The following is a 26,195-nucleotide window of genomic DNA, read 5'->3' on the forward strand; positions in this document are numbered from 1 at the left end:
AAATACTTATAAATCAATATAAAAATGAAACTATAAAGTATAAACTCAGTATAGTTATTTCGGCTTTAATTGCACACAAAACCGAAACCAGACATTAAACCAAACCGTTGTTTTGGATTCGGTTCGGTTTTTTCGGTTTCTTTGCACACGCCTATTTCTGGATCTAATTACAGTCATCATTTTACTATACAGGCTGATGGATGTGAAGCAAGGTGTTAATAAGAGTGGAAACACTGTTCTCTACTTGGTGTTCGAGTACATGGAAACCGATCTGAAGAAATTCATAAGATCTTATCGCCAATATGGTGATAAGATTCCGCCTCAAGTCATCAAGGCACATACAGTTTCTTCATAAATCAGCTTTTAATATTCTTCTTGTTGTAAAACTAATATTGTTTATTATTATACTTGTTGTTTAGAGCCTGATGTACCAGCTTTGCAAGGGTGTTGATTTCTGTCATTCCCATGGTGTGTTACACAGGAACCTATTATTATTGTTCCTGTTTAGACTTTAGAATAACTAAAGAATGATTATGCAATTTATGCTCTTGTTATTCAGTTCATTTAATCATTTGTTTTAGGGATCTTAAGCCTCACAACCTTTTGATGGATCGAAAGACATTGATGCTTAAAATAGCCGATCTTGGACTTGCTAGAGCGGTTACTGTACCACTCAAGCAGTACACTCATGAGGTAACATTATTGTTAGCATTTAGGTCAAACAACGCGACTGAGTAGCACTCTAATATTGTTCTTGATTATTTGTATCATTGCAGATTTTGACACTTTGGTATAGGGCTCCAGAAGTCCTTTTGGGCACTACCCATTACTCAACTGCTGTTGATATGTGGTCCGTTGGCTGCATATTCGGTATGAAAAGTTTATATACCATTTTATAATCTCATTAGTTTCAGTTAATGATAATAACTAGCATATGGTTTGTTCTTGTTTGAAATTTGCAGCCGAATTGGTCACAAATACTGCCATTTTTGCTGGAGATTCTGAGGTTCAACAGTTGCTGCATATTTTCAGGTTAATAAATGATAACTTTTTTTTTTAATGTAAAATTATATCAGTTTCAGGTTTCTTGAATTCATGTGACAATAATTCTTGGTCAGGTTATTGGGTACGCCGAATGAGGAAATTTGGCCAGGAGTAAGCAAGCTCAAGGACTGGCATGAGTATCCTCAATGGAAGCCTCAGAAGGTTTCAACTGCTGTACCTAATCTGGATGCAAACGGCTTGATCTCCTTTCGGTAAATAATAGTTACAACTTGTTTTTTGATTTATAGTAAGTAATTGAACTTTTTTTTTAAATATAAAGTCTGATTATTGCTGTTATGAATATTTTTTGTGCAGAAAATGTTTGAATATGAACCATCAAGAAGGATATCAGCTAGGAAAGCAATGGAACATCCGTATTTTGATGATCTTGACAAGACTCATCTTTGAGATGATGTCGGTTGTGCTTGTCTCGAGCAAATATGACTTTTTTTCTTATTTTCTGGTGTGTGAAACTAACTGCTGATTTGTGGCTTTTCTTAATCTGAATGAAATTACTAGTGTTCTTAATTCTTTGTTTATGTTCCAATTAATCTGAATGACATATGCATTTGGTAATACTCACTAATTCACAACCAACACATGACTCAGAGCTTTCAATGATCTAAGGGTCTGTTCGTTTCAAGGATTTGTAAGGAATTCTAAGGAATGGGATTTTAAATCCCATGAATTGATATGTTTGTTTCATTAAATGAAAGAATGGGAATGGAAACTAAATCCTATCAAATCTCACATTTCATGGGATTTTAAAATCCCACCTATTTGAAAGGATTGTTAAGGATTTTCTTATAAACAATAAAACCCCTCAAAAAAAATTCAAAAAAATTAATAAAAAAATCATAACTCAAAATATAAATCAAAAACGAAAAATGTAAAAAAACTAAAACGTTCCGCCTTTGCCCTCGTTCTTAAAAAAAAAAATGAAGAAGATTCCAATTCCAATACAACCAACCAAACACATGATAGGGATTCTCAAACATTCCATTCCATTCCAATTCCTGTTCCAATTCCAAATCCTTTAAAAAAAAGTCTGTGAAGCGAACGCGCCCTAAGTGTTTTTTTGTGCAGAAAATGTTGCATTTGGTTAACCGATTTGTGCACCTCTATTCCCACCAGTAAACATTACTTCGGTTGTTATACCTTAGACGACACACGAGTTTTACTAGAGGAGACTCGCTATGCATTTTATCCTTTTAGGTGACTCGTGTTAAACACGAAGCCTGGGTGATGCAGCGTACTATTAGAAACAGAAGGATAGTCACGTTGATTCTTGGAATACCCTTGAAGATCCTTCCCAAACCCCCAAATTCGACCCCAAAAGGCAAGAATTTGAAAAGCAAATTATTTTTATTCAATTCTGATCAATGATCACTCACAAAGTAAGTTAATATATTAAATCATCATCGTACTCAGTATATCCCACCAATAGCAAAGCTATAGTAGGGTCTGAGGAGGGTAAGATGTAGACAGCCTTACCTCTACCCCATAAGGATAGAGAGGCTGCTTCCGGTGAGACCCCCGGCTCGATAGTAGTTTTGCATCAAGCCTTGGACATAAGGCACATAGCACTCAATCATCGGGACACCGGCTGATTGGTGCATGTACCCTTGTCTTTCGGCTATCAACGCCACTACATGATGCCTGATTAACCGTCCGTCACTTTTAACGTTATTTTCACGAGATTAGTAAAATAACGTCAAAATTAGTGCAATTTCACTTTTGCCCACCCGAGGGTTCACACATATATACATAATATATTAAATAAACATCCAAAATGGGCTTGGGCCGACACAAACAACCACAAGCCCAACAACAGCCCACAAAAAAGAAAACCCAAAAAACACACAAAAAACATAAAAGTGACCCAAAAGTGTATATAGAAAAGCTTATTTCAAAAAAATAAACGGGATAACTCGCCTACGGCTGGTTACCACGTGGCCCACGTTCCAACGGTCGATTTAACTGGTAGCACGTTTGAAACGGAGGCCCGTAGCCCAAGTCATGCCCATTTTCGTGCAGCACCTCTAGAAACGCGATCTTGGGCCTCCAGAAACATCATGACCCGGTCTTCTACACTTGGGCCCACATCACTGTGTAGCACCCCTAGAAGCGCGATCTTAAACCTTCAGAAACATCATGACCCAGTCTTCTACACTTGGGCCCACATCACCGGGCCGTAACATCTCTTCTTTTGATCTTGTTTCTTTTTAAAATATATCGTAATGAATTTTAAATGTTTTATATATAATCATCATTAAAATTATGTTATTACATTTAGCAATGTTACATCAACAAAAAAAAACTGTTTTCTTTAAAGATATCTACCTTTTACTAAAACAGATACGATGAATTCGTTGTCAGTTTTAAATGCATAGACGTTATTGGAATAAATCGTAACCAATCCAAACAACAAAGATGATTCTTTTGTATTTAAGTCCATATGTTGGACAAGTTCTAACCGGTTTATGCTTTCCATTCATCAAAACAATGATTGGTTCCTAAAGTTTAGAGTTAAGACAACTACAAGAAATGCCATGATCAAAACTTATCACCTGGAATCCTATTTTAGAAAGAAATCTTGATCAATGAATATCACTTTATATCCTCAAATATACTTTCTATATAATCTTGAAACATAAAAGCATAAGAGTAATGATACACTTATTATCATTCTAATGACATGTCATTTGAATTACAAGGTTTTTACTAGGTTGTTTCCTAGCACTTGAATTTGTCCCATGTTATTTCATGTCATAGAGTTTAGAAAAATATTATTATAAGAAATTTGAATGATACAAAAAAATTACATAACTTGTATACTATTCACAAGAAAGTTGTATCCAAGATACATAATATTGTATAACATTAAACTATTTAAATGGACGAATTGTCTGCTATTATAGATTTAACACGTGAATATGTTACCAACTTGTATCTACACATTAACATTACTATCTTTTTAATTTAATATTACATTTCTAACAACAATTTCAAGATTTTATAGTATAAATATACCACAACTTTCACATAATAAAATTTAAACACGTAACTTTCTGATTATAAGACACACCACTTAACCATAAAGATGTCCCTTAACGTTTACAAGCTATTCTTCAAATATCATAATAACTAAAAACACTTTTCATATAATATAAAATAATAAATTTTTGAATAGATAGACATTATTAGGTATGAAAATGCTTTTAATTTTTAAAAATCAAAATAAAAATGAAAATCTATAAGTTTGGTTTGGTTTTTCGGTTTCGGTTACACTTAAAACGGAAAAGCTAACCGAAATTTTGGCTTTTACAAAAACATAATACCAAAGCGTCGGTTTTTGTTTCGCTTTGGGATCGGTTCATTCACACTACTTCTACCATTCATCTTACCGGCCAACATGAAAATGCAACACAATGAATCACTCAATACTATCTTTTAATTTTATCATCTTCCAAATATCAAAATAACTAAAAGCATGTTCAGTGGCAAATGTGTATAACCTACAATTAAATGGTTGTGCGTTGTAGTCTCGTTTGAAACGTAATATAAACTAAGTGGAAAAATATTAGCTGTTAAAAAAAACTTTCCATTTAAATAACATGTACCAAAAATTTTAAATAGATAGACGTTATTAGGTAAGAAAATGCATTTAATCCCTATAATTAAATACACCTTTAACACAAATTATCCGAACTACCACAAAACAAACCCCCACCTTCCTTTCCAAATCTTCAAATCCAAGGGTAATTTAGTCCTTTCACACCCACCCAATTAAATCCAGGAGATATTAATATTAATACTATTATCATCATCATTAGCATTACTTATTAATAACATTAATTACAAGACTCATTCTTTATTTGACGAACAAGCCGCAGATAATAATAATTAACGGCGGACACAACCACTAACGCCACCGTCGTCCTCCATCACCGGCGTTACAGTTTCCGTCACTCACCAGCTGCCACCTGTCACTTCCATTTCCGTCGACCCATTTCACTAAACCCTTATAAAAACCGTTACGTAAGCAAACAAACACCGTTACAAACGCTCTAAAACGCCGTAATCAATAACAAAAACCCTAATTTTTGTAACTGATTGCAAATTCGAAGCATACCCAGGTAAAATTTTGTGTTTATTGTGATAATGTGAGCTTAAATTTCGTTAATTTTTGTAATTTGGTGTGAATTTGGAGTTTTGGGGTTGAATAAGGTGTAAAGAGTGAAACTGGAAACCCTAATTTGTGTTTGATTACAAATTCAAAGCATACCCAGGTATAATTTTGTGTTAATTGAGATAATGTGAGTTTAAATTTCGTTAATTTTTGTAATTGGTGTGAATTTGGAGTTCTGGGGTTAAATAAGGTGTCAAGAGTGAAATTGGAAACCCTAATTTGTGCTTGATTACAAATTCGAAGCATACCCAGGTTTTACTCAAAGTTTTTTTTTCAAGTTGGGCTTGGCTCGTTTATTAACTTATTTATATATTTTATTATTTTTATATGCTTTGAGAAAAACCTTAAACGTGCCTAAGCTCCGCTTGAGCACTTTTTCTAAAGCTCGAGCTTGGCTCGTGAGTTGTTTTTTCAAGCTCGGGCTCGCTCGGCTTATTTTTTATTAATTATTTTATATACATTTTTTTTATTATTTTTATATACTTTGAGTAAAACCTTAAACGTGCCTAAGCTCGTCTCGAGCTCTTTTTCTAAAGCTCGAGCTCGGCTCGTGAATTGTTATTTCAAGCTTGGGCTCGGCTTGTTAACGCCCCTGGTGTTTAAAAACCTAACTGTACAAACCAAATCGGCTTGCCAAACTGTAATTCATAACAAATGTATCAACAGGATAGTTCATGTTTCCGTAGACTCTAATTAACTCAAAATATACCATCAAATTAACTAATTCACGCACAAATTTTGCATATTCACAAAACACAAACTTCTACACAGTAATTCCTACCTTTGACCTTCAAAAACCAAAATTAACATCCATAATTCAAAAATTATTACCAAAACCGGTTCAATTACCATTCCGCCTACCCGAGTTCCCAATTTTACTCCACACACCATATTCAAACACAAACATCCAAATTCACAACAAATTACAAAAACAACTGATTTGGTGCTTACTGGTAGGTTTTGAATATTAGGGGTGTTGCCGAGCCTGGTTCGTTTCGAGCTATTTTTCTAAAGCTCGAGCTTGGTTTGTGAGTTGTTTTTTTAAGCTCGGGCTCAGCTCGTTTATTATTTATTAATTAATTTATATACATTTTTTATTATTTTTATATACTTTGAGAAAAACCTTAAACGTGCCTAAGCTCGTTTCAAGCTCTTTTTCTAAAGCTCGATCTCGGCTCGTGAGTTGTTTTTTCAAGCTGGGCTGGGTTCGTTTATTATTTATTAATTAATTTATATACATTTTTTAAATTATTTTTACATACTTTGAGAAAAACCTTAAACAGGCCTAAGTTCGGCTCGAGCTCGTTTAGTACCTTAAGTTTTGATGGTAAGAAACTTTGGTTTCTATCGGGAAACTAGGGTTTTTTCTCCTCAAGTTGCTATTTATGTTGAATATGTAAGTGTGTATCTGTGCATTTTTGTTCTTCATGACCTTGTTAAATCTGTTTTCGTTTGGTGTTAGAAATTTGTAATCCATGTTTGAAACTACAATTTGACCAAGTCGTACAAATTACAAAGAAAATATTGTATGTAATTATTTTCATCAGTTCATATTTTGTGGAAATTAACATATTTTAAATGCTTTTTGGTAGAGTTTGAATGGATCAAAGAGACGTTGAGATGGAGGATACTGGAAAGCTTTTAGAAGATGAAGTTGTGAATGATCAAGAATGTGTCGAAAACGACCAAATAGCTTTAAAAGAAGGAGTAGAGGACAAACGGGAAGAGTCTTCTGGTTTAGTCAACTCGAACCGTAATGAAGTTGGAATAAGTCAAGAAAACCTAAGCAAGGCAGATGAAGAGGAAGTGCACCCTAGTAAAACCGAGAAGGATCTACCTGTGGATAGGCTCATGATAGCAAGAAAGATGATACAGAAACCGGTGATGATAAGATTGATGATAGTAAGAATGATGCTACAGAAACCGGTGATGATAAGATTTATGATAGTAAGCATGATGATGCTACAGAAACCGGTGATGATAAGATTAATGATAGTAAGAATGATGCTATACATACCGATGATGGTCATGATAGTACTATGAAGATACCCGAGAATACAAAGAAGCAGGATTATACAAGAGATGAAAAACATGAAAAACGTCAAGAACTTGTTACATCTAATGCCGTGGTTGACTATTCACCTAACAAAGCTAATAATCATATTACAGAGACACCGAAGCATGAGCTAGAGGGTGAAAAGGTAATTTTACATTAAATTTAAGTTAAATTGCCATCTTTACTGAACTTATACAACTGTTAGATGGATGACGATTACGATTCTGGGACTGAAGAGGATCAAGAAATATTCATGAAAGAGGTGGATGCTGTCTACAAGGAAAAAGGCTTGGAATTTAAGCCTCCAAAGTTTTATGGGCGATCGTTAAATTGCTTCAAGTGAGTTTCTTGGTTCCTGTTTTCAATCGTGATATTCTTGTTTTTGGTTGAAAGTTGAGTTTTATTTTTGTGCTTCTCTGATAGGTTATGGAAGTCTGTTATCGAATTGGGTGGATATGATCGGGTATACACATTTCTCTCATAACTTTCTTGATTTAATACTATTAGCAATATGATATTAATGTCATAAAATACGCAACTATGCAACATATTTTTGATTGACTTATTTAGTATTCTACTTCTTCAGGTTACTGGATCTAAATTATGGCGACCAATAGGAGAATCTTTTCATCCACCAAAGTAATAATTCTTGTCTATTCAATAGCACATATTGTTTCTAGTCTTGTATCTTGCGTTTTAACTGCTTTTAGCAGAAATTGAAGTGCCAATTTTCTTAAAGCTCTACATATGTGGTGTTTAATATAATTATCATGCTACTAATCCTATATGGTGTATATTTTAAAGGACTTGCACAACTGTCTCGTGGACATTCCGCCAATTCTATGAAAAGGTAATGGTTATCTGACAACTTTTTACAAGAATTTCCAACTTTAATAGGTTATTTCTTGATCACTTTGTGCAATAACTTATTTTTGTTTATTTGTAGACGCTTCTCGAATACGAAAGGCACAAAATCCAGATCGGTGAGCTTGAATTCCCTCTTTCTACCGTCTTTCCAGAAGCCCATATCGCTGAAAATGAGGTTTGTTGATAATTGGTACAACATTAACTGTTTTTATTTCATACTTTATTCTTAGTAATCCAAACTCTCGGGTCTCTGTGCAGGCGAATGGTCATCAGACTCCAGGTTCAGGACCAGATAGGGCCCGCAGGGATGCTGCGGCTCGAGCCATGCAGGGTTGGCATGCTCAGCGTCTTTTAGGTTTCGGCGAGGTTAGTAAGCCAATCATTTGAGTATATTCAGGGGCATTAGTGTCATTTCACAACTCCATAAGTGAAAAACATTATTCTTCTTTTAGGAAAAGAATGCCAACAATTCACAGAAGCGGGAAAAAAGTCTCAAAAGCATTGGTAAGGCCGTTAAAGTATAAACATTTAACTAAAGTGTGTTATTAATTGAGTAGTTATTGAATACAGGGTCGATAAAACAAAAGAGACCAAGTGAAGTTGAACATTCTGTGAAAGCTATGCGAACCGAAACATCAAGGCAGTTAAGGCTCAATTATCTTTTTTTTTTTTTCAATTTAACATTTATATATAATTATGTACTTTTAATGGTTTCTCATTCACAATCTAATAATATGACAGAGTTGTCACCACAGTTGCAGATGTCGGTCCGCCTGCTAACTGGGTCACAATAAACGTGCGAGAAACTGTAAGTTAACTTGCATTTTGACTGTTTTTTCGTTTACTATATGTTTAAGTTGACTTTTTAATGTTTTCACATGCACAGAAAGATAGCTTTGAGGTGTATGCACTAGTTCCCGGGCTTCTGCGTGAAGAGGTAATAACTTACTTTTTTTCTCATTTTAAAATACCAATTTTGTAATTTTTTATGCTAAAGATAAGACCATATATCATTTTTTTTACGATGAGTTTAGGTACGCGTACAGTCAGATCCAGCTGGACGCCTTGTCATCACAGGTCAGCCCGAGCAACCCGACAATCCATGGGGTATTTCAGCTTTCAAAAAGGTATCTCTATATGTCTTAAGTTTGATACATTTTAGGTTATGGGTGATTGATGTTAGTTTTGACTAATTATTACAGGTGATCAGTCTACCATCGAGAATCGACCCTCTTCGTACATCAGCAATTGTGAGCTTACATGGGCGGCTTTTGGTTCGTGTGCCTTTTGAGCAGTCAAACATGTGAACTTGTTTAATTGTTTTTATAACTGTTATCGGTAATTAGGACATGAAAGAGGTAGTGGCAGGAAAATAATGATATCGTCTTTTAAAACGTTTTCTGTGAATGGTTTACATTAAGGTTAGTTGAGGTTTCGATAAGTTATGCATTTTTGCAGTTGCCTTGAAGTTATGCATTTTCATGGGTTCATTTGATAGACAAGTTTTTACTTTTTAGTACAGTTTTGTACTTTTGACAGATGAACCATGTTCATGTCTAGGTTGAATTAAACAAGTTAAACTTTGAATTTTTAAGTCAAGTGTGTGTACACATAATTAGATATAAACATATACATAATAACAGTTTAGTGATAATTAAATTGAAAACATTTTGTTGAAGCTTTTAGACACATTTTATGTACCGAGTTATAAATATTTGATACACTAAAGAACACATTTTTCTTGCTTTTAACAACAAATCTTTTGAGGCGAGTAAAGACTTTTTGAAGACATCTTTCTAATAGATTTGATTATGTGTTTACGCTTTCTACAAAAACTAAAAACAAATTTTGATTGAACACGCGCTAAAAATTGACTAGGGGTTTCAAGGGGCATCTCCCCTCTCCGGGGGCATGGCATTTAACCATCTTCTATTGGCCACGGTCTTAGAAGTAACTAGTTGGTCCACACTAGCTGCGTATCAGCAACAACTTGGGCGATTAACGGTAATTATAGCTGACATGTCAGTTATGATCGGTAACTAAATTACTACTAAAGGATTTCTCTGGTGACAGAGTTACTATGATTTATGAATAACCAACCATTAACTGACACTTCATAAAGATTTGTGTTGTTTCAACTAAATATTGTGATGGTTTTACAAACGTAATCATGAAGACGGATAGGCGTTGAGGGAAGTAGTGCCCAACTGGGTGATTTAGCTTAACGAAGTTAAAGAATCAAATTCAAGAAAATGTCATTAAACCCAATACCCATGGCATTTGCATGTGTCCAATGCTTCATGCTCATTCATATCAAGGATCTTAATGTAAGAGGACCCCACACCTGGGTTACCAGTATTTACTATACATGATTTTGTCATATTATCAAAATACTTCAATCTAAAAGTGATCATACAATAGTCAGACAAATACCCGAAAGCATTTAAAACTACAAAACCTTTAAAAAAATTCTAAAAAGCAATCACAAGTTTAATAATAACATGTGTCCTGCCAATACTTTTGTTATGCGTATCTAAAAGTGAATATCCGTTACTCAGACAGATACAGATACCCGGAAGTATTCAAAACTACAAAACCTTAAAGAAATTTAAAAAGCTATCATACGTTTAATAATAACATTTGTCCTGCGAATACTTCTCTTACACGTATCTAACGGCATGGGGTTTTATTACAGTTGTTTTCATCATTACCGTTAAGACCACTTCGAGTTCGCCTCTAGATCACATGAACGTTATACCAGTCACTATCGGGTACTTATTCTTATTCTAGTTTCGCTATCACGAGCTATTTACACACCCCTGGCTATAATAAAAGACGCGGACAGCCAAAAACTAGTTGATATCTGAATTCATTAATTCGCTGACTAAGTCTTGCATACCGAATAAAAAACGAAACATGTTGCTAAAATTAATCCCATTAGTCACACACAAATCGACTCATATAACTCGTAATTCGCACTCGCCCTGTATTTTGTACTACACATTAACAAAGATTGAGCAAGAATGGACCCAACATATAACATGAACACGGGTTCAAATTGGACCCAAGAATACGACGGTTAGGGAAAAATGGTCGGTACGACTATGAGACATCACTTCACGTGATCGTGGTCTTTACATCTAGTTCTGCGAGAACTCAAATCATTAACTTAAAACTGTTTCTAATATACTCAACTAAGATGCAATTGCTGTCATATCCTGGTTAGACCTATTGTATTTCAAGTGGCTTTTAACGAGTTGACCGGCTGAAATGGCTGACATTAAAGATAGTTCACCCGCCAAAACCGAACCCGCTACTATGGTTGCTAAAAGCCTTGCATTTGACCCTGGTGACTCTTTGCTTGCACCCTTTACTCCAAGTAGGTTCAAGCAAGCAGCTTGAGATGCTAGTTGGGTCCCACCTCCCACCGTACCCACCTGAAACAAACACCGTGCCGGTCAAAAGTGTATCTTCAATGCATAAAACCCTCCCAAATGATTTTATTCAAAAACGTAGATTATTATTAGAATATGTTTTTCATCATAAAGAAAACGTAAAACTTGCACAAAAAGATTTCCAGGCCGACCACATCGACTTGTATATGAATAACCTGTTTGGTCAAACCTAAATTTGGCCCGTTAACTTTCCCATTATGCCAACTCTATCTATAATCCATGATCTTATCTAGGCCTGTAAACCAACAGAACGTTCAATGCACCATTCATGAATTGTTTGGTAGGAAGTTTGTTTATGTTCATTTATTTATAAACAAACGAACATGAACACGTGTATCATTCGTTCATTTATGTTCGTGAATGCATGTTTATGTTAGCTCAATTACGCTCGTTTATGTTTGTTCATCTACCTTCATTTATGTTCGTTAGCCTACGCGTGTTTAAGTTCGTTCATTTATATATTCAATTAATTTTTTAGACCAACAACAACTTGGTGTAGTTTTTATTATATTTTTAGGCACGGCTTATTGATGTTAAAGTCTAATTTTTATTGTTGTTCCCTCCGTGTTCATCTATGTTCAGCTATGTTCATTCGTTTATGTTCGTGAACCATACTACTGACAAATGGGCATAAACAAACACAAATACACTCGTTTTCTTAGCGAACAAACACAAACAAGAAAGCTATGTTCGTTTAATTATTTGTGATCGATTGTTTGTTCAGCTAATGTAAATGAATGAACACGAACATGCCCCATTAGTGCTCGTTTGGTTTGTTTACAAGCCTAAATTCCTATAGGAGAATAGTGGAACTGTTTCGACTAAAACATGTGCGGTTGGGGTCTACAAAATGATCTTATGCATAACATCTGAGCAAATCTGAGCCCAATCAAACAATGCAACTAATTTTACACCCGATGACGTTATTTTATTCTTTGAAAGCCCATGATCCCTAATTGCCTATAAAGTATAAACCATTATAAAGTTCAAGACTTTCTATCATCAACAATTCTAAATCAAGAAAACGGGTATAAAAAAAAAGAAACTATATAACAGTGAATAGTGAATACCTCGATGGAAGGCATAGTAACAGAAAAATGCAAATCTTTTCCACCATTTACAGCCTCCATCATAGTAATACAATGAGAACTCTCAATGTTTTGGGCCGGGTCCTGACCCGTGGCTATAAAAATAGCTGAAACAATATTAGCAGCATGAGCATTAAACCCTCCAAGTGAACCCGCAACAGCTGAACCCGCAAGGTTTTTAAGCATGTTAAGCTCAACAAGTGCAGGCACTGTTGTTTTCAAAACCTTCTTCACCACTTCCTCAGTAATAACCGCCTCACAAACAACCGACTTTCCTCGCCCTTCAATCCAATTCACAGCTGCTGGTTTTTTATCTGAGCAAAAGTTTCCTATGCAGTCAAGAAACACATGTCACAACATGATTTGTCATAATGTCACATATTAGAAGTTAAAATGACTTGTGTTGTGGGACCCACCAGATATACCAATCACATCCATGTCGGGAAAATCAATGCGAAGAAAGTCTAGAACATTTTGGACACCTTTTGACACCATGTTCATCCCCATTGCGTCGCCTGTGCTGCAAGTGAATCTGATGTATAGATTTTTTCCAGCTATTGAGCATTGAATACTTTGAAGCCTTGCAAATCGGCTCGATCTGGTATAGGAGACAATAATAATCAATCAAAAACTGTATTTTCTTGTAAGTATGTGTATAGCAGCCCTAGTAAGAATAGTATTCTTATGAAAACAAACCGAACACGCAACTTAATTTAAAAAAACACGTGACACCAAACAACAAAATAGAGTATCACATCATAAACCGCTATTTATGAGCTCATCACAGTATGCAATGTTGAACCTAACGGAAAGCCCTAACTCGGTGTAACTACAGCTAGCAGACAAAGACCTAAACTTAAATTAAAAGTTTTTACATATTCTAATGATCATAACATAATAATAACAATCTTAGTGTAATTAATATCTTCCAAACAAAATGCAGGCTTTTTATAGCAAAATATTTAGACAAAAACCTATCACATTTCAAACAATGGTCTTTTTGATAGTGAATAAAGAATCATTATCTACCATAAATAGACAATTCAAAAAAATTAAACCACAACTAAAAGTGTAAAACCTTACTTATTAAAAACGATACTCAACGCGTCAAAATTAATCCGATCCTCCAAAAAGAACTTCAAATGAGCCGCCCTGGCAGCCGACCCAAACCGTACGACCGGCGCTCTACTCATCCCATCCTTCAACAAAACCGCAGTCGCCCCACCGGAAGCAAACACCGCTTTACACCCTCTATTCGTACTCGCCACCAAACACCCCTCGGTTGTCGCCATAGGCACCATGTACTCACTCCCATTCAACAACAAAGGCCCCGCAATCCCAACCGGCAGCTGCACATAACCTATAGGCATTTCACAACACTGTCCTAATATCGACTCGTAATCAAACCCTTCTAAAGGTAAACCCGCCAACGACTTCCCCGCCTTCCTCTCCACCGCCTCCCGCCGTATCCCCGCCGCTCTCCGACAGTCCCCGAGGTTCGATTCCAACGAATACGACGGAATCGCCCCGGAAATTACTAAATTCACAATCTTTTCATCCTCTTCCGATTTCATACTTCTGGGTATTGCCAATTTCACAATTTCTTGAGATTTTATAACATTTAAACTTCTGGGTATTGCCAATTTCTCAATTTCTTGAGATTTTAAAAGATTTAAAGTTGTGGGTATTGATGATTTGGGGATAATAATGGTGGGTTTGGGTTTAGAATGTCGTACGACGTCGTTTTCGGGGATGGGTTGAACGTAATTGATGCCGAAGAAGCCCAGAAGGTAAATGAACGAGGCGATTAAGGAGACAATGGCGGTGAGTTCGGTGACGGTGACGACGTGAAGAGGTGTTGAAGATCGGATCTTTTCGCGCCAACGGTGAAGGAGGAAGTAAGAGACGGAGAAGAAGAGAGTGAAGAATATTCCGTTAGTTAGGTATAACGGAAGCGGCAATGCGTCGGAAACGGTTACGGTGGTGGCTGAAGGTGATTGAATGATGGGTTTGATGGGTTTATTATTATTATTATTATTATTATTATTATTATTATTATTATTATGGGTTATTGAAGGAGGTTTAGGAGGTAGACGACGGCGGAGATCCATGAAATGGTGGTGGTGGTGGTGGTGGCGGTTGAGAAGAGGCGGCGGTTAATCGGTGGTTTCACGGGTGCGTGACTACGTACGGCTATAATAATAATAATAAATAGCCATAATAATAATAATAATAATAATAATATTTATTATTATTATTATTATTATTTATTATTATTATTATTATTATTATTATTATTATTATGGGTGTGTTTGTTGGTTTGACTGTGTGAGTTAGTGACACGTGGCGTTCATCTATTGATTTTGTTTTTATTTTTGGTTTAAAATTTTGTTGTATGGTTTTCGTAATGGACAAGCTAAGACGGACTTGTGAAATTGTCACATGTCATTGTCCTGTCTCGATTTCGTTTGTACACAAGTAACATGTTAAATGTTTCCTTTTTTAGATTTTGTATACGAAACGATTGCTCTTAACAGAAAAAGAAAATGATAAAAGATAAAATTTGTATTTATGTTTCGGATGCTTAGTGTCGGTGAGCTGGTGATGGGATGGTAAAATGATTTACTTGGTGTTTTATGTGACTTAGGTTCGATTTCTGTCCCAATCATTTAATTTTCAATGCCGTTTAAGTGGCGTTACTAGTTGGATCATTTAACTGAAAGGGTCTTATCTCATCACACTGTCGTGACTTCGGGTGAGTATTCACGGGCATTGGCCTTAGGTGAGGGTTTTCCCCGGATCGAAAGACGAATGTAACCCGATACGATGAAGTTAACAGTGGCGGATCTAGACATAAATCTCATGGGTAACGTTCAAATTTTTTTTCATTATTTTATACAATGTAGACGAAACAAAACTAGAAACATGATACATAGGGTGCAAAGTTCTTCTATTCAGTTCTTAAAAGCTTAAAATCGAGTCATTACGTTATGTTCTTTTACTTTATCGAACGTTTCTCTTTCAACTACACAATGAAAGTATTCTTCAAATACTCAACACGCATTCGCTTACGTAAACCCATATTGATAAGCTTTTAGAAAAACATATTTCAACGGTTGAAGTTGCAATCGGTAGAACCAACGCTAGCTTTAATATTCGATAAGCCAAAGGAAAAGTAATGTGCTTTCCGGCTTCCACCATTAGCAAGGTCACACATTCACCTAATTTTGCAAATTTATCATTTTTCTTTAACGTGTGATAAAAGGTCGTAAGATCACCCGGAATACACGTTTTTTCTTCATTACTAAAAATAATTCGGATACTTTTTCGAAAATGCCACTATATTAGATATTTCAAGATTTGAACCAGACATATTTTCTAACAAACTAGTTGAGAACTCACTAAATCTATTTTCAAGTTCATGAATTTGCATATCCAAAACCGTATTAAAAATTTCAACATCAAAATGATGATTTTGTTGAGCATGTTTTTGTTTGATGTTTCTCGTTTAAACAAAGAACAAAAATGTTGATGGTTTCTATTTGCTCTGGGATATAAACTTTATTTGATTTGAACTTTTAAAAAATGTTGATTTTGTTGAACCTGTTTATATTTTGGGTTGTTTCTGTTTAATGTTTCTAGTTTAAGCAAAAAAAAAAAAAAAGAAAAGAAGATTAGTTGTTTTTATTTGTTTGGGCTATAAATTTTTTGCTTTGGGCTTAACAAAATCATCATTTTGTTTGATCATGTTTATTTGTTTTGAGTTATAAATTTATTTGAGCTTTATTTAGTTTGAACTTTCAAATTGGTTGGTCTTTAAACAATTAGGGGTAACATAATATTTTTTTTCAGGGGTAGCAAAATACGAAAACGACCCCTAAAAAAGTCGTGGGGTAGGTAGTTTTGAATAAGGGTAAATGAGTAACCATTATATAAATTAACAAAAGTTGATAGAAGTTCAAGTACCAAACTTGTAAACTTGTTAAAAAACCGGTTCCAACGGTCAAAAATGGCTATATAGCCATTGGAACCGGTTCCTAAACGTCAAATTGTTTGAATTTAAAAAAAAACAATGTACCCGGTTATTACGTAAAACCCGGGTACGGTTCATACCCTACCCGGTTCCACTGGGTTCCCATATTTCTCCATCGGGTCGGGTCGGTTCCTACCCGGTTCCATACTGGAACCGGTTCCGTTTTGTACCCGCTGACAAAAAAACCGGTTCCTACCCGGTTCCGGGTTTTAACAAAAACCGATATTGTGCACCTCTAAACTTTGTTCATAACATCAAATAACATAACATGGAACAAAATGTTCCTATTATTCTCCAAAAGCAACCATAATATTCACTCACTATTCATATCAATTTCTCATCTTCTTCTTCCTCCTCTAAACTTTGTTCCTTGCTTTCGGTGACAATAATGTTTAAATCTCCATCCTCCTCCACATCATCTTCGGTTTCATCAGCAATATCTTCTTCAACCCGATAATAAACCTTCATAATTATAACTCAAAGATATTAAAAACAAATTTTAACAAAGTTGTATGTTCGGATATTGTGAGTAGATGTTTTACCACACAAGTTCGTGGCGGTGAGAGAACTTTGAACGAGTTAGGACGGTTGTTGAAGTTCGTTTCCGGGACTCCTGGTAGTCCTTCGGGTGTAGTGAAATGATCAGCATCATGACCAACCTAACCAAGATTCATGAAACGTCTCTTTAAATTACATTTAAATTTTTTTATATTCGACTTTTATAACAAAGTTTGTAAACATCTAAATGATACGCTTACTCTTCCGTGCCTACCGAATTCCCACGCGTCACTATCAAGAGCAACTCTATATTTCCCCGGTAAATCACAACCAACTTTGTACCTGTCATATCACAATATGCATAATATTATGGTTACCTACTTACTCATGATATTCATGTTGTAAATTTGTTCAACAAGAATTCCCTACTTTGTTAAAAGGGTGTTTTGACATTTGACTAGGGGTGTAAACAACTCAAGCTGCTCGTGAGCTACTCAAAATCGGCTAGCTAGATCGAGCCGAGCTTAAACGAGCTCGAGCCTAAAAATAAGTTTGTTTAACAAATGAGCTTGAACCCGAGCTGGCTCACGAACCAGAACCAGCCTGTTATTTATATAGGCTCTTTAATGTATTGAGTGTATGTTCATATACTTTTTGTTATTATATATCCAGTTATGATAAAAAAAATAGTTAAATAAAATATATTTATGTCATATAGAAAATTATAACTACCATATACATAAAAAAATAAAAAAAATGTAATAAATCAATTAATAATTAATAAGCAAGCGGAACCTGAGCCGAGCTTGAGCTTGAGCTTGAGCTTGAGCTTGAAAAACTACTCACGAGCCGAGCTCGAGCTTTAGACATAAAGCTTGAAACTAGCCGAGCTCAAGTTCGGGCCTGGCTCGTTTATACTCCTTCAATTGGAGATAGAAGTTACAATTTGCATGCATAGAGTGAAGATGTGCATACCCATCATACGTGTTATCCGGGTGGAAATTGAAAACAAAGACTAGATCTCCCCTTTCGAACACGATAACCTGTGAACCAAAACAATACAACCAATAACGATAGGATCATCATCATACCAACAGTAATAATACTAGTAACAATGACAATGATAAACTGCATAGAAATCTAGTACCTTGTCTTCCTCATTCGCCGCTGCTCACTATCTGCTTGCTTGATGCAAGGAAGGAAAGCTTTTCATCAAGCAAGTTCATGGCTCTATCAAATTCGTTCATAAACTGCATAAAAAGAGTTCTTAAATTATATATCAAGTCCCATGGGACAAATGACAGTTTGTCATAAAATATATAACAAACCTTGTATCTTAAGTGCTCAGTATCAACAAGTTCCCATTGGCGTCTGCACTTATCATAGCTCCAATCATTTCCTAATCTCGGGAAATCAATCCACTCGGGATGACCAAACTATAACAAATATTACTTTGTTACACATGAGCAAGAAATAAATAAATATATACATATATGCTTATACTCTTACCTCGTTTCCCATGAAATTAAGGTAGCCTTCTCCTCCTAACGCCATCGTTATAAAATGAATCATCTACAACACAAATTAGTTGCAAAGTAAATAAATAGATGTAATGATAGTCTTTTACTTTTTTATCACTCGAAATGTATATATTATATTTCAAAAGCGATACGCGTTTTCAAGATACTCTGACGAGTATAATTCAACCATAAAATAAGTAATGCACGTAGATCAATGTTAGTGTTATATTTAAGAAAACCCAAACCGGTTTTTAATATAGAAAACTAATAACTCTGACCCAAAAAGTCAAAAGGGTACCTTGTGAAGTGCGATCCCACAGTCAATAGCTGGTGAAGCCTCAGTTAAACAAGACATCCCAAAATACATTTCCTCATCCATAAGCAAAAATGCAATTGTTTTGTCTCCTACAATCGACTGCAAAAATTTAACCCGTTAATTTTAAATTAGTCAATTCGGTTACTAAGGAAACACGTCTAAAGTCACCCAAAGTGTATTTTAACGCATATAACTTCCCAATCATTTTATTCTAAAAATTATATTCTCACTGAAAAAATATAACTTGTAGAAAACTTTTATATGTTTTGACTTTTGACCCGTTACCCAACCAACTTATTTTACCTGATCATGACTTTCTGCATAAGCAACACATTTCTCTGTGTACCTCCGATTAGTCAAAGTTCTCATTATATCATTCATTGACCACTCATCATCACTCTTATTCTTCAAATAATCAATCCACTTGTCAGGAATCGCCATCGCTAACCAAAAGTCAAACCCGATCCCGCCCTCGTCAGCGGGCCGACCAAGGCCCGGCATGCCCGAAACATCCTCTGCAATCACCATCGCATCGGGCAACACCGAACGAATCAAACAATTCGCAAGCATCATATACACAACCGCATCAACATCAGTCGATTCACAAAAATACTCGCTGTAATCCCCCGTGAACGCCATGTTAATCCCATGATGATGATATAGCATGGAAGTTATCCCGTCGAACCGAAACCCGTCAAATTTGAACTCGTCAATCCACCATCTTAAATTAGATAAAAGAAACCGAAGAACTTCCCAATTTGAATAATTGAAAAGCCTACTATCCCAAAGGGTATGATACCCGCGGTCTCCGGTATGGAAGTAGGAATCTTGCGTGGGTTGGCCCACATCAAACCCGTTGAGCCCGTCTGTTACATTGTTGCTTGCATGGCTATGAACAACGTCCATTAACACGCGTAGGCCTAAACTATATGCTTTATCGATTAGATATTTTAGGTCTTCGGGTGTTCCGGATCGACTACTAACTGCAAAGAAGTTTGTTACATGATAACCGAATGAACCGTAATAAGAATGCTCCATTATGGCCATTAGTTGGATTGTGTTGTAGTTGTTGGCTCGTATTCGAGGTAAAATGTTGTCGGCAAATTCACGGTATGAGTTCACTCGGGGCTCGGAACTACTCATCCCGACATGAGCTTCGTATATTCTTGGGGATTCCGGTTTTGGTGGACGGGGGTATTTAAATTCATACCTACATGAAATATCTCATAACAAATTAAATTATATTCCTTTTGGGTGATCATTTGATCAATCATCATGCTTTTTTAAATAAAAAAAGAGGTTGGTTTGAACAATATTTGAAACTTTATCCTAATTTATTTTAACTTTACTTATTTAACACATTAGCAATATTATAGGCTTGAAAAGAACTGAACATTCAATGAATGGTGCATGAACCATTCGGCAAGAAGTTCGTTTATGTTCGTTTATTTAATAAGCAAACGAACATGAACAAATAATTTTGTTCATTTAGTTAATCGAACGAACATGAACACATGTCTTATTCGTTCATTAAAATTCGTTTATGTTCGTTTGTTTACATTCATTTATGTTCATTAGTTTACATTGGAAGTTAGTTAATATATTCATTAAAAAATTTTGGGCCCATTACAACTTAATCTAATTTTAATAACTTTTTAGGCCCTACACATTGTTCTTCACATTACTTTTAACTACTTAAGCTCAGTTATGTTTGTTCATCTATGTTCGGTTATTATCATGTTTACATTCATGAACTAACAAACGAACATATACAAACACAAGCATGCTCATTTTCATAGCGAATGAACACGAACAAGAAAACCCATTCGTTTATCGGTTTCAATTAAACAAAAGAACACGAACATCCGTCGTTCGTGTTTGTTTACAAGCCTAGCTGTATGTGAAGTGTTTTGGCCCGGTTAATTTCTTTTATAATTTTATATAACACGTTAGCAATAAAATATAACCCAAAATAACTCACTATTACATAAACTAATTAAAATTTGCCGTTTTAGTTCAGGGACATTAATATATCTAGACGTTTGTATGATGGATGTTAACATCACCTTTGGTCAACATGGTCAATCCCAGAATTAGTATAAAAGGCGTAAAACTTTTTACCTTTCTAAACGTGGTGGGTCCCAGTAAACACCATCGTAAGGGGCAGCAAATTTAGTAGAGTCAACAGTGGCATACTTTATCCAAGCTGGAATCCGATCAACCCAAACTCCATTGCTGTGCTTGAATCTAAACTTAACCTTTGAATTGTGAGGAATTACCGAATTGCCATCGACATCGGGAATCTTGATAGTCCATACTCCAAACTGATCTTTTTCCATCTTGTGGTTCCACCCGTCCCACCCGTTAAAATTCCCAATCAGTTGTGCTTCCCTGTGTTTATAAACAAAACAATAAATCAGAATCTTGAATAATAATTTGTAGATGATAGATTGTATGAAAAGATTATGTGAATAACAAACTCGGCAGCTGGGGCCCACTCACGATAGACAATGCACCCTTCTTCTCGGTTAAGCCCGAACTTTAAATAACCTATTGCAGGCCAATAAATAGTGTGTCAAAATAAATGTAGGAAATTTTATGCATTAAAAGTACACTTTGGGTGACATTTAAACCTTTTGATCATGTTTCTTTTTTAACGAATATATTTTGTTTTACTTGTTTGATTTATTAGAGATAAAACACCACAGTTTCCAAAAGACCCCCCCCCCCAAAAAAAATAATAATAATAAATAAATAAATAATAATAATAATAATAAAAATAAACAATTGTCATCATTAGGGTTGTAAACGAAACGATCGATCAGCGGGAAGTTCGTTTACATTCGTTCGTTAATTAATAAATGAATGAACAAACAGAGGTCCCGCTCGTTCAATTGTGTTCGTGAACGTTTAGTAACGTGTTCATGAACGTTCATTTATGTCTGTACTCCGTTTGGGTAATTATTTCTAGCTACCTAACTTGGTTTATGCCTTGACATTACTTATGTATTATGTTTGGGATTAAGAATGTTGTTTTTTTATATTCAAATTTATATATGTTTATTTGTGTTCATTTATGTAATTATGTTGATTTGCGTTCATTTATGTTCGTTTGTATTAGTTTGTGTTTGTTTGCGTTTGTTTATGAAACTAACGAAGAAAACCGAACAAATTAATTTCCTTAATGAACGAACACAAACAAGATAATTTGTTTGGTATGCGTTCGTGAACCGTTTGTTTGTCCAATAAATTCTTCACGAACAAGGCCTTGTTCGATTTGGCTCGTTTACAGCCCTGCCCTAGTAATCATTTAGCTGTAGGCCTGTAGCATAGACATTTAGAATCTTATATTTTTACCTTTAGCAAATTCTTCAAGACTTCCTTCATACTGCTCAATAAGCATTTTCTGTTCAGAGAATCTTTTCATCCTATATTCAAAGTGATCTTTGTACGGTAGTAAACCAGGATCCAACTCCATAATCCTTAAACTATCCGTGTCTGGTTTGATGTTTTTCATTGCTGAAAGTTCATCAGTCAGAACAGTGTGATCATGATTGTCCTGAGAACATAATGCACCAAGTTAACTTTAAGGGCAAATTAGTCATCTTAGTAATGACATTATGGCAATGGGCAAATGAATCATTTAAGCTAAAAAGAAGCTGAAATAACTTTCAAGGATGCTATGATCATACCTTGGTTTGGCTTGATGATAATCTTCGGGTGCGAAAATGTCTTGAACTGGCCAGCAGTTTTCCGGGTCCCACGGTAAATTTTGGAAGCTGTTGTGGAGTGATAAACAAGTTACTTCCAGTAGCCTGTTACAGAATCAAACATTGTAATTTGTAATGCAAATATGTTGACAATCATGGTCAAACCAGTGACTGTTATAATCAAGAATTTAACAAAATTTTGCTTTCATTTAGAGAACAAAAATTGATTCAACAAAAAATTAGGGAAATTAACATAAGTACAAAGCTTTTTGCTTTTTAATTATAGGTAAAATCACATGTTATTTAAATTTGAAAAAAATAACCAGCTTGACTAACCATTTGCAGCAAACATATGCAGGTAGTAACTAAATGAAGGAAAATTCACAAAAACCAAAAGTGAAAAAAAGAATCTTGATAATAATAATAATAGGATCTTGACTAGAACCCTAAATTAGCTTTTGGTGAATCAAACGTTTTGACTAAAACAAACATACACAATATATGTTGATCACCTGCAATAATCTTGCATCAACAATGAGCAAGCATCAATCTTTATTATTAATTAAACCCTAAATCACATAAACAATGAGTAAAATCACTCAAACCCCCAAGAAAATTTCATAATAACCAGTGAAAAAATCTTGATCAAAACCCTAATCAAACAAAGCAAGACCCAGTTCTAAAAATGAAAAAACAGTTAAAAAAATCAAGAAATTAAAGAACTTTATATACCCATGAAAAATCTTGATCAAACCCCTAATCAAACAAAGCAAAACCCAATTCTAAAAATGAAAACACAGTTAAAAAAATCAAGAAATTAAAGAACTTTATTTACCCATGAAGAATCTTGATCAAACCCCTAATATAACAAAGCAAAACCCAGTTCTAAAAATGGAAAAAAAAACAGTTAAAAAAACAAGAAATTAAAGAACTTAATTTACACATGAAGAATCTTAATCAAACCCCTAATCAAACAAAGCAAAACCCAGTTCTAAAAATGAAAAAACAGTTAAAAAATCAAGAAATCAAATAACTTTATTTACCCATGAAGAATCTTGATTAAAACCCTAATCAAACAAAGGAAAACCCAGTTTTAAAAATAAAAAAAAACAGTTAAAGAAATCAAGAAATTTAAGAACTTTATATACCCATGAAGAATCTTGATAAAACCCCTAATCAAACAAAGCAAAGCCCAGTTCTAAAAATGAAAAAACAGTTAAAAAATCAAGAAATTAAATAACTTTATTTACCCATGAAGAATCTTGATCAAAACCCAATTCCAAAAATGAAAAAAATAGTTAAAAAAATCAAGAAATTAAAGAACTTTATTTACCAGTGATGAATCTTTACAAGAAAACTGTGTTAAAACCCCAAGATGAGGTTTAGGAAGCAAACCCAAAGAACCATAATACATCTTGACACAATATCACACACAACACAGTGATAGATTGAGGTGGTTTTAATGAGAGAAATAAAAGGGTGATATTATTTATTTATATATTGCATCACTGTTTTGTACGTTATGTTGTGTTTGTTGTAACCATTTTCTCTAGGTTTCTATCAGTTATAAATATTGGTTCACAATCGATCCTTCTTGTCGTCTGTTTGGATTTTTGTTGTGGTCCACCTTATTTACACGCGTCCATTTGTGGTTAATACCATCTGTCTTACTCATCACTGATTTACTATTACATCTACCCATCACCGGTTTTATGCCATAGACATCTGCTCTCTTCACATCCAGGTTGTATTTGAAATCTTCTCAGTTGCTATTCGGTTTGCGTTTGGCTTATTTGATTCACATCTAACTTTTATTTACCTTTTTGTTTGTTTTCTTTAAATCCAGTCGTTCGTGCATCTCAGCTATGTGGGAATCGACCTTTGGCTATGTTTCAACAAATTCCATGTGAAGAAATGTTATCCAGAAAGGTATTCAAATGTTTATTTCACTTCATTGCACTCATTAATGCAAATGTTGGGTCAAAATTGCTATATGGATTGAAGGCTAATGTAGCTTATTTGGTTGAAATAATTAGTTTCATCTAATGTAAAAGTTATTCAAATGTCTCACGGGTTATCTTAAAGTTATTATTTGGGCTCACATTCAAGAGGTATTCAACTTTTATGCTCGCCATACATGTTTGTTGTGTCCAAGTATATGTCAAAATTGGTCCATTATAATAGGTTATAATAAAATGGAAATATTGAGTATATTGTTCATATTTGTTATGCAAAATGGCATTAAACTGTAGTACTGAAAGATAGTTTTTGGAAATCAAATGTTGTCCATTGATTTGGTGATAAATATTACATCTACTTTAATTGATTTTATTGTCCTAATTTGGTACTGTCATCCAGTCTTTGTAGGTGGCCGGCTTGCAGAATATTTGCATTTTTCATATACAAAATTCACATCCTCCTTGCTCAGCCTTTCTTCTCTGTCAAAAAAGTATGTTTCATTTCGGTTCTTTACTTTACTTTGCATATGTATTTTCTTCTTTAAGGTTGAATTTTTGAATGACATTCGTAATCAGCTCTTTGCACATGAAGGGATCAATGACGTTTTTTATCGTAGTCGTGCAGAGATTTCGGATTCTGATAGTCCGAATTGAAGGAGTAAATGATTGTTGCTTTAGGTATGCAGTCTTATATTGTTTTGTTCTATTTATTTGTTAAACTTTGTAGGTTATGTTAATCTATTTAGTTCAATTTAGGTAAAATTGTTTTGGAACATCTAATTTGTGTTGTTATACATGAAAGTAGAGGGCACTTGATCTATGCACCGCAGCAGCGGCAAACACGACTATTCCAACTAAAACGCCAGCCTAGCCAAAGACAACATAAAATGGCGACAGGTAGCTTTTAACATACATAATAAACACCTAAAATAAAACCCAACACCAGACAAATATTGGCTCCCAGCTAATGAAGCAAAGGCGCAAAAAGCATAGGACAGTCTATGGAAGTTTTTGAAGAAAAGGGGCATAGTAGCAGGCATAGCAAGTATTTTGTAATCAAAGTTATGGTAGCTTTGGGAAAACAATGGAAACAGAAGCTAACTTGCAACCACAAGAATTAAGGATGTCTTTTGTAATCATTAACATGCTCCTCTAATTATAAATAAGTAGGTATAAAACACTACACATTCCATTGGCACACATTTGTAATCAATAGCTATGATGAAAAAACATCACATGTAAATAGAATTATCATCACGGCGGCACAGATGATAGGGTTCGTGGAGATGAAGCATATAGGGTAGTTTCATTTTTGTATAAAAGTCTCGAATGTTAAATCAATGACCGGTTTTGTAGTGACGTTTGGGCGTTGATAGTTTTTTAATGGTTTAACGCCTAACTGGTTAGTTTTATTAACAATTTGACGTCCCGCCGCAACGCCGGCGGGTGTAAATACTA

At 34.8% G+C, this 26,195-nt stretch overlaps 1 protein-coding gene and 3 pseudogenes across 4 annotated transcripts; 2 read left to right on the forward strand and 2 right to left on the reverse strand.

Annotated features, from left to right (window-relative positions):
• Positions 1-196: 196 nt before the first annotated feature.
• On the forward strand, positions 197-1,515 carry LOC143580374 (cyclin-dependent kinase B2-2-like; annotated as a pseudogene). The gene is made up of 7 exons (XR_013143633.1): positions 197-334; positions 420-468; positions 548-693; positions 777-870; positions 963-1,032; positions 1,119-1,256; positions 1,360-1,515. The product of XR_013143633.1 is annotated as a cyclin-dependent kinase B2-2-like (transcript).
• Positions 1,516-4,943: 3,428 nt separating this feature from the next.
• Positions 4,944-9,606, forward strand: LOC143580378 (AT-rich interactive domain-containing protein 6-like; annotated as a pseudogene). Its single transcript, XR_013143636.1, has 14 exons — positions 4,944-5,183; positions 6,829-7,437; positions 7,498-7,631; positions 7,716-7,755; positions 7,879-7,931; positions 8,097-8,142; positions 8,239-8,334; positions 8,418-8,525; positions 8,612-8,663; positions 8,730-8,802; positions 8,901-8,967; positions 9,046-9,096; positions 9,194-9,286; positions 9,362-9,606. The product of XR_013143636.1 is annotated as an AT-rich interactive domain-containing protein 6-like (transcript).
• Positions 9,607-10,808: 1,202 nt separating this feature from the next.
• Positions 10,809-14,876, reverse strand: LOC143580370 (3-hydroxy-3-methylglutaryl coenzyme A reductase 1-like). Its single transcript, XM_077063414.1, has 4 exons — positions 13,786-14,876; positions 13,119-13,300; positions 12,685-13,031; positions 10,809-11,596 (listed from the first exon to the last, which is right to left on the reverse strand). Exons 1-4 carry the CDS (start codon positions 14,811-14,813, stop codon positions 11,354-11,356), a joined length of 1,800 nt encoding a protein of 599 aa, XP_076919529.1. The 5' UTR covers positions 14,814-14,876; the 3' UTR covers positions 10,809-11,353.
• Positions 14,877-17,013: 2,137 nt separating this feature from the next.
• On the reverse strand, positions 17,014-24,269 carry LOC143580371 (1,4-alpha-glucan-branching enzyme 1, chloroplastic/amyloplastic-like; annotated as a pseudogene). Its single transcript, XR_013143632.1, has 14 exons — positions 24,113-24,269; positions 22,762-22,884; positions 22,427-22,628; positions 21,550-21,619; positions 21,191-21,460; positions 19,373-20,279; positions 19,052-19,168; positions 18,743-18,805; positions 18,562-18,669; positions 18,381-18,483; positions 18,209-18,276; positions 17,494-17,575; positions 17,278-17,394; positions 17,014-17,197 (listed from the first exon to the last, which is right to left on the reverse strand). The product of XR_013143632.1 is annotated as a 1,4-alpha-glucan-branching enzyme 1, chloroplastic/amyloplastic-like (transcript).
• Positions 24,270-26,195: the final 1,926 nt, after the last annotated feature.

This window comes from Bidens hawaiensis, unplaced genomic scaffold, assembly GCF_021521415.1.
Source record: "Bidens hawaiensis isolate Kalapana, Puna unplaced genomic scaffold, B.hawaiensis_p1.1 tig00030391_1, whole genome shotgun sequence".
Lineage (NCBI taxonomy): Eukaryota > Viridiplantae > Streptophyta > Magnoliopsida > Asterales > Asteraceae > Bidens > Bidens hawaiensis.

Coding starts and splice junctions, on each gene's coding strand:
- LOC143580370 (XM_077063414.1), bottom strand. CDS start 14,813: ATGGATCTCCGCCGTCGTCTACCTCCTAAACCTCCTTCAATAACCCAT. Junction 13,032..13,118: donor GGATGTGATTGGTATATCTG/GTGGGTCCCACA, acceptor TTGACTGCATAG/GAAACTTTTGCTCAGATAAA. Junction 11,597..12,684: donor TTACTATGCCTTCCATCGAG/GTATTCACTATT, acceptor TGTTTGTTTCAG/GTGGGTACGGTGGGAGGTGG.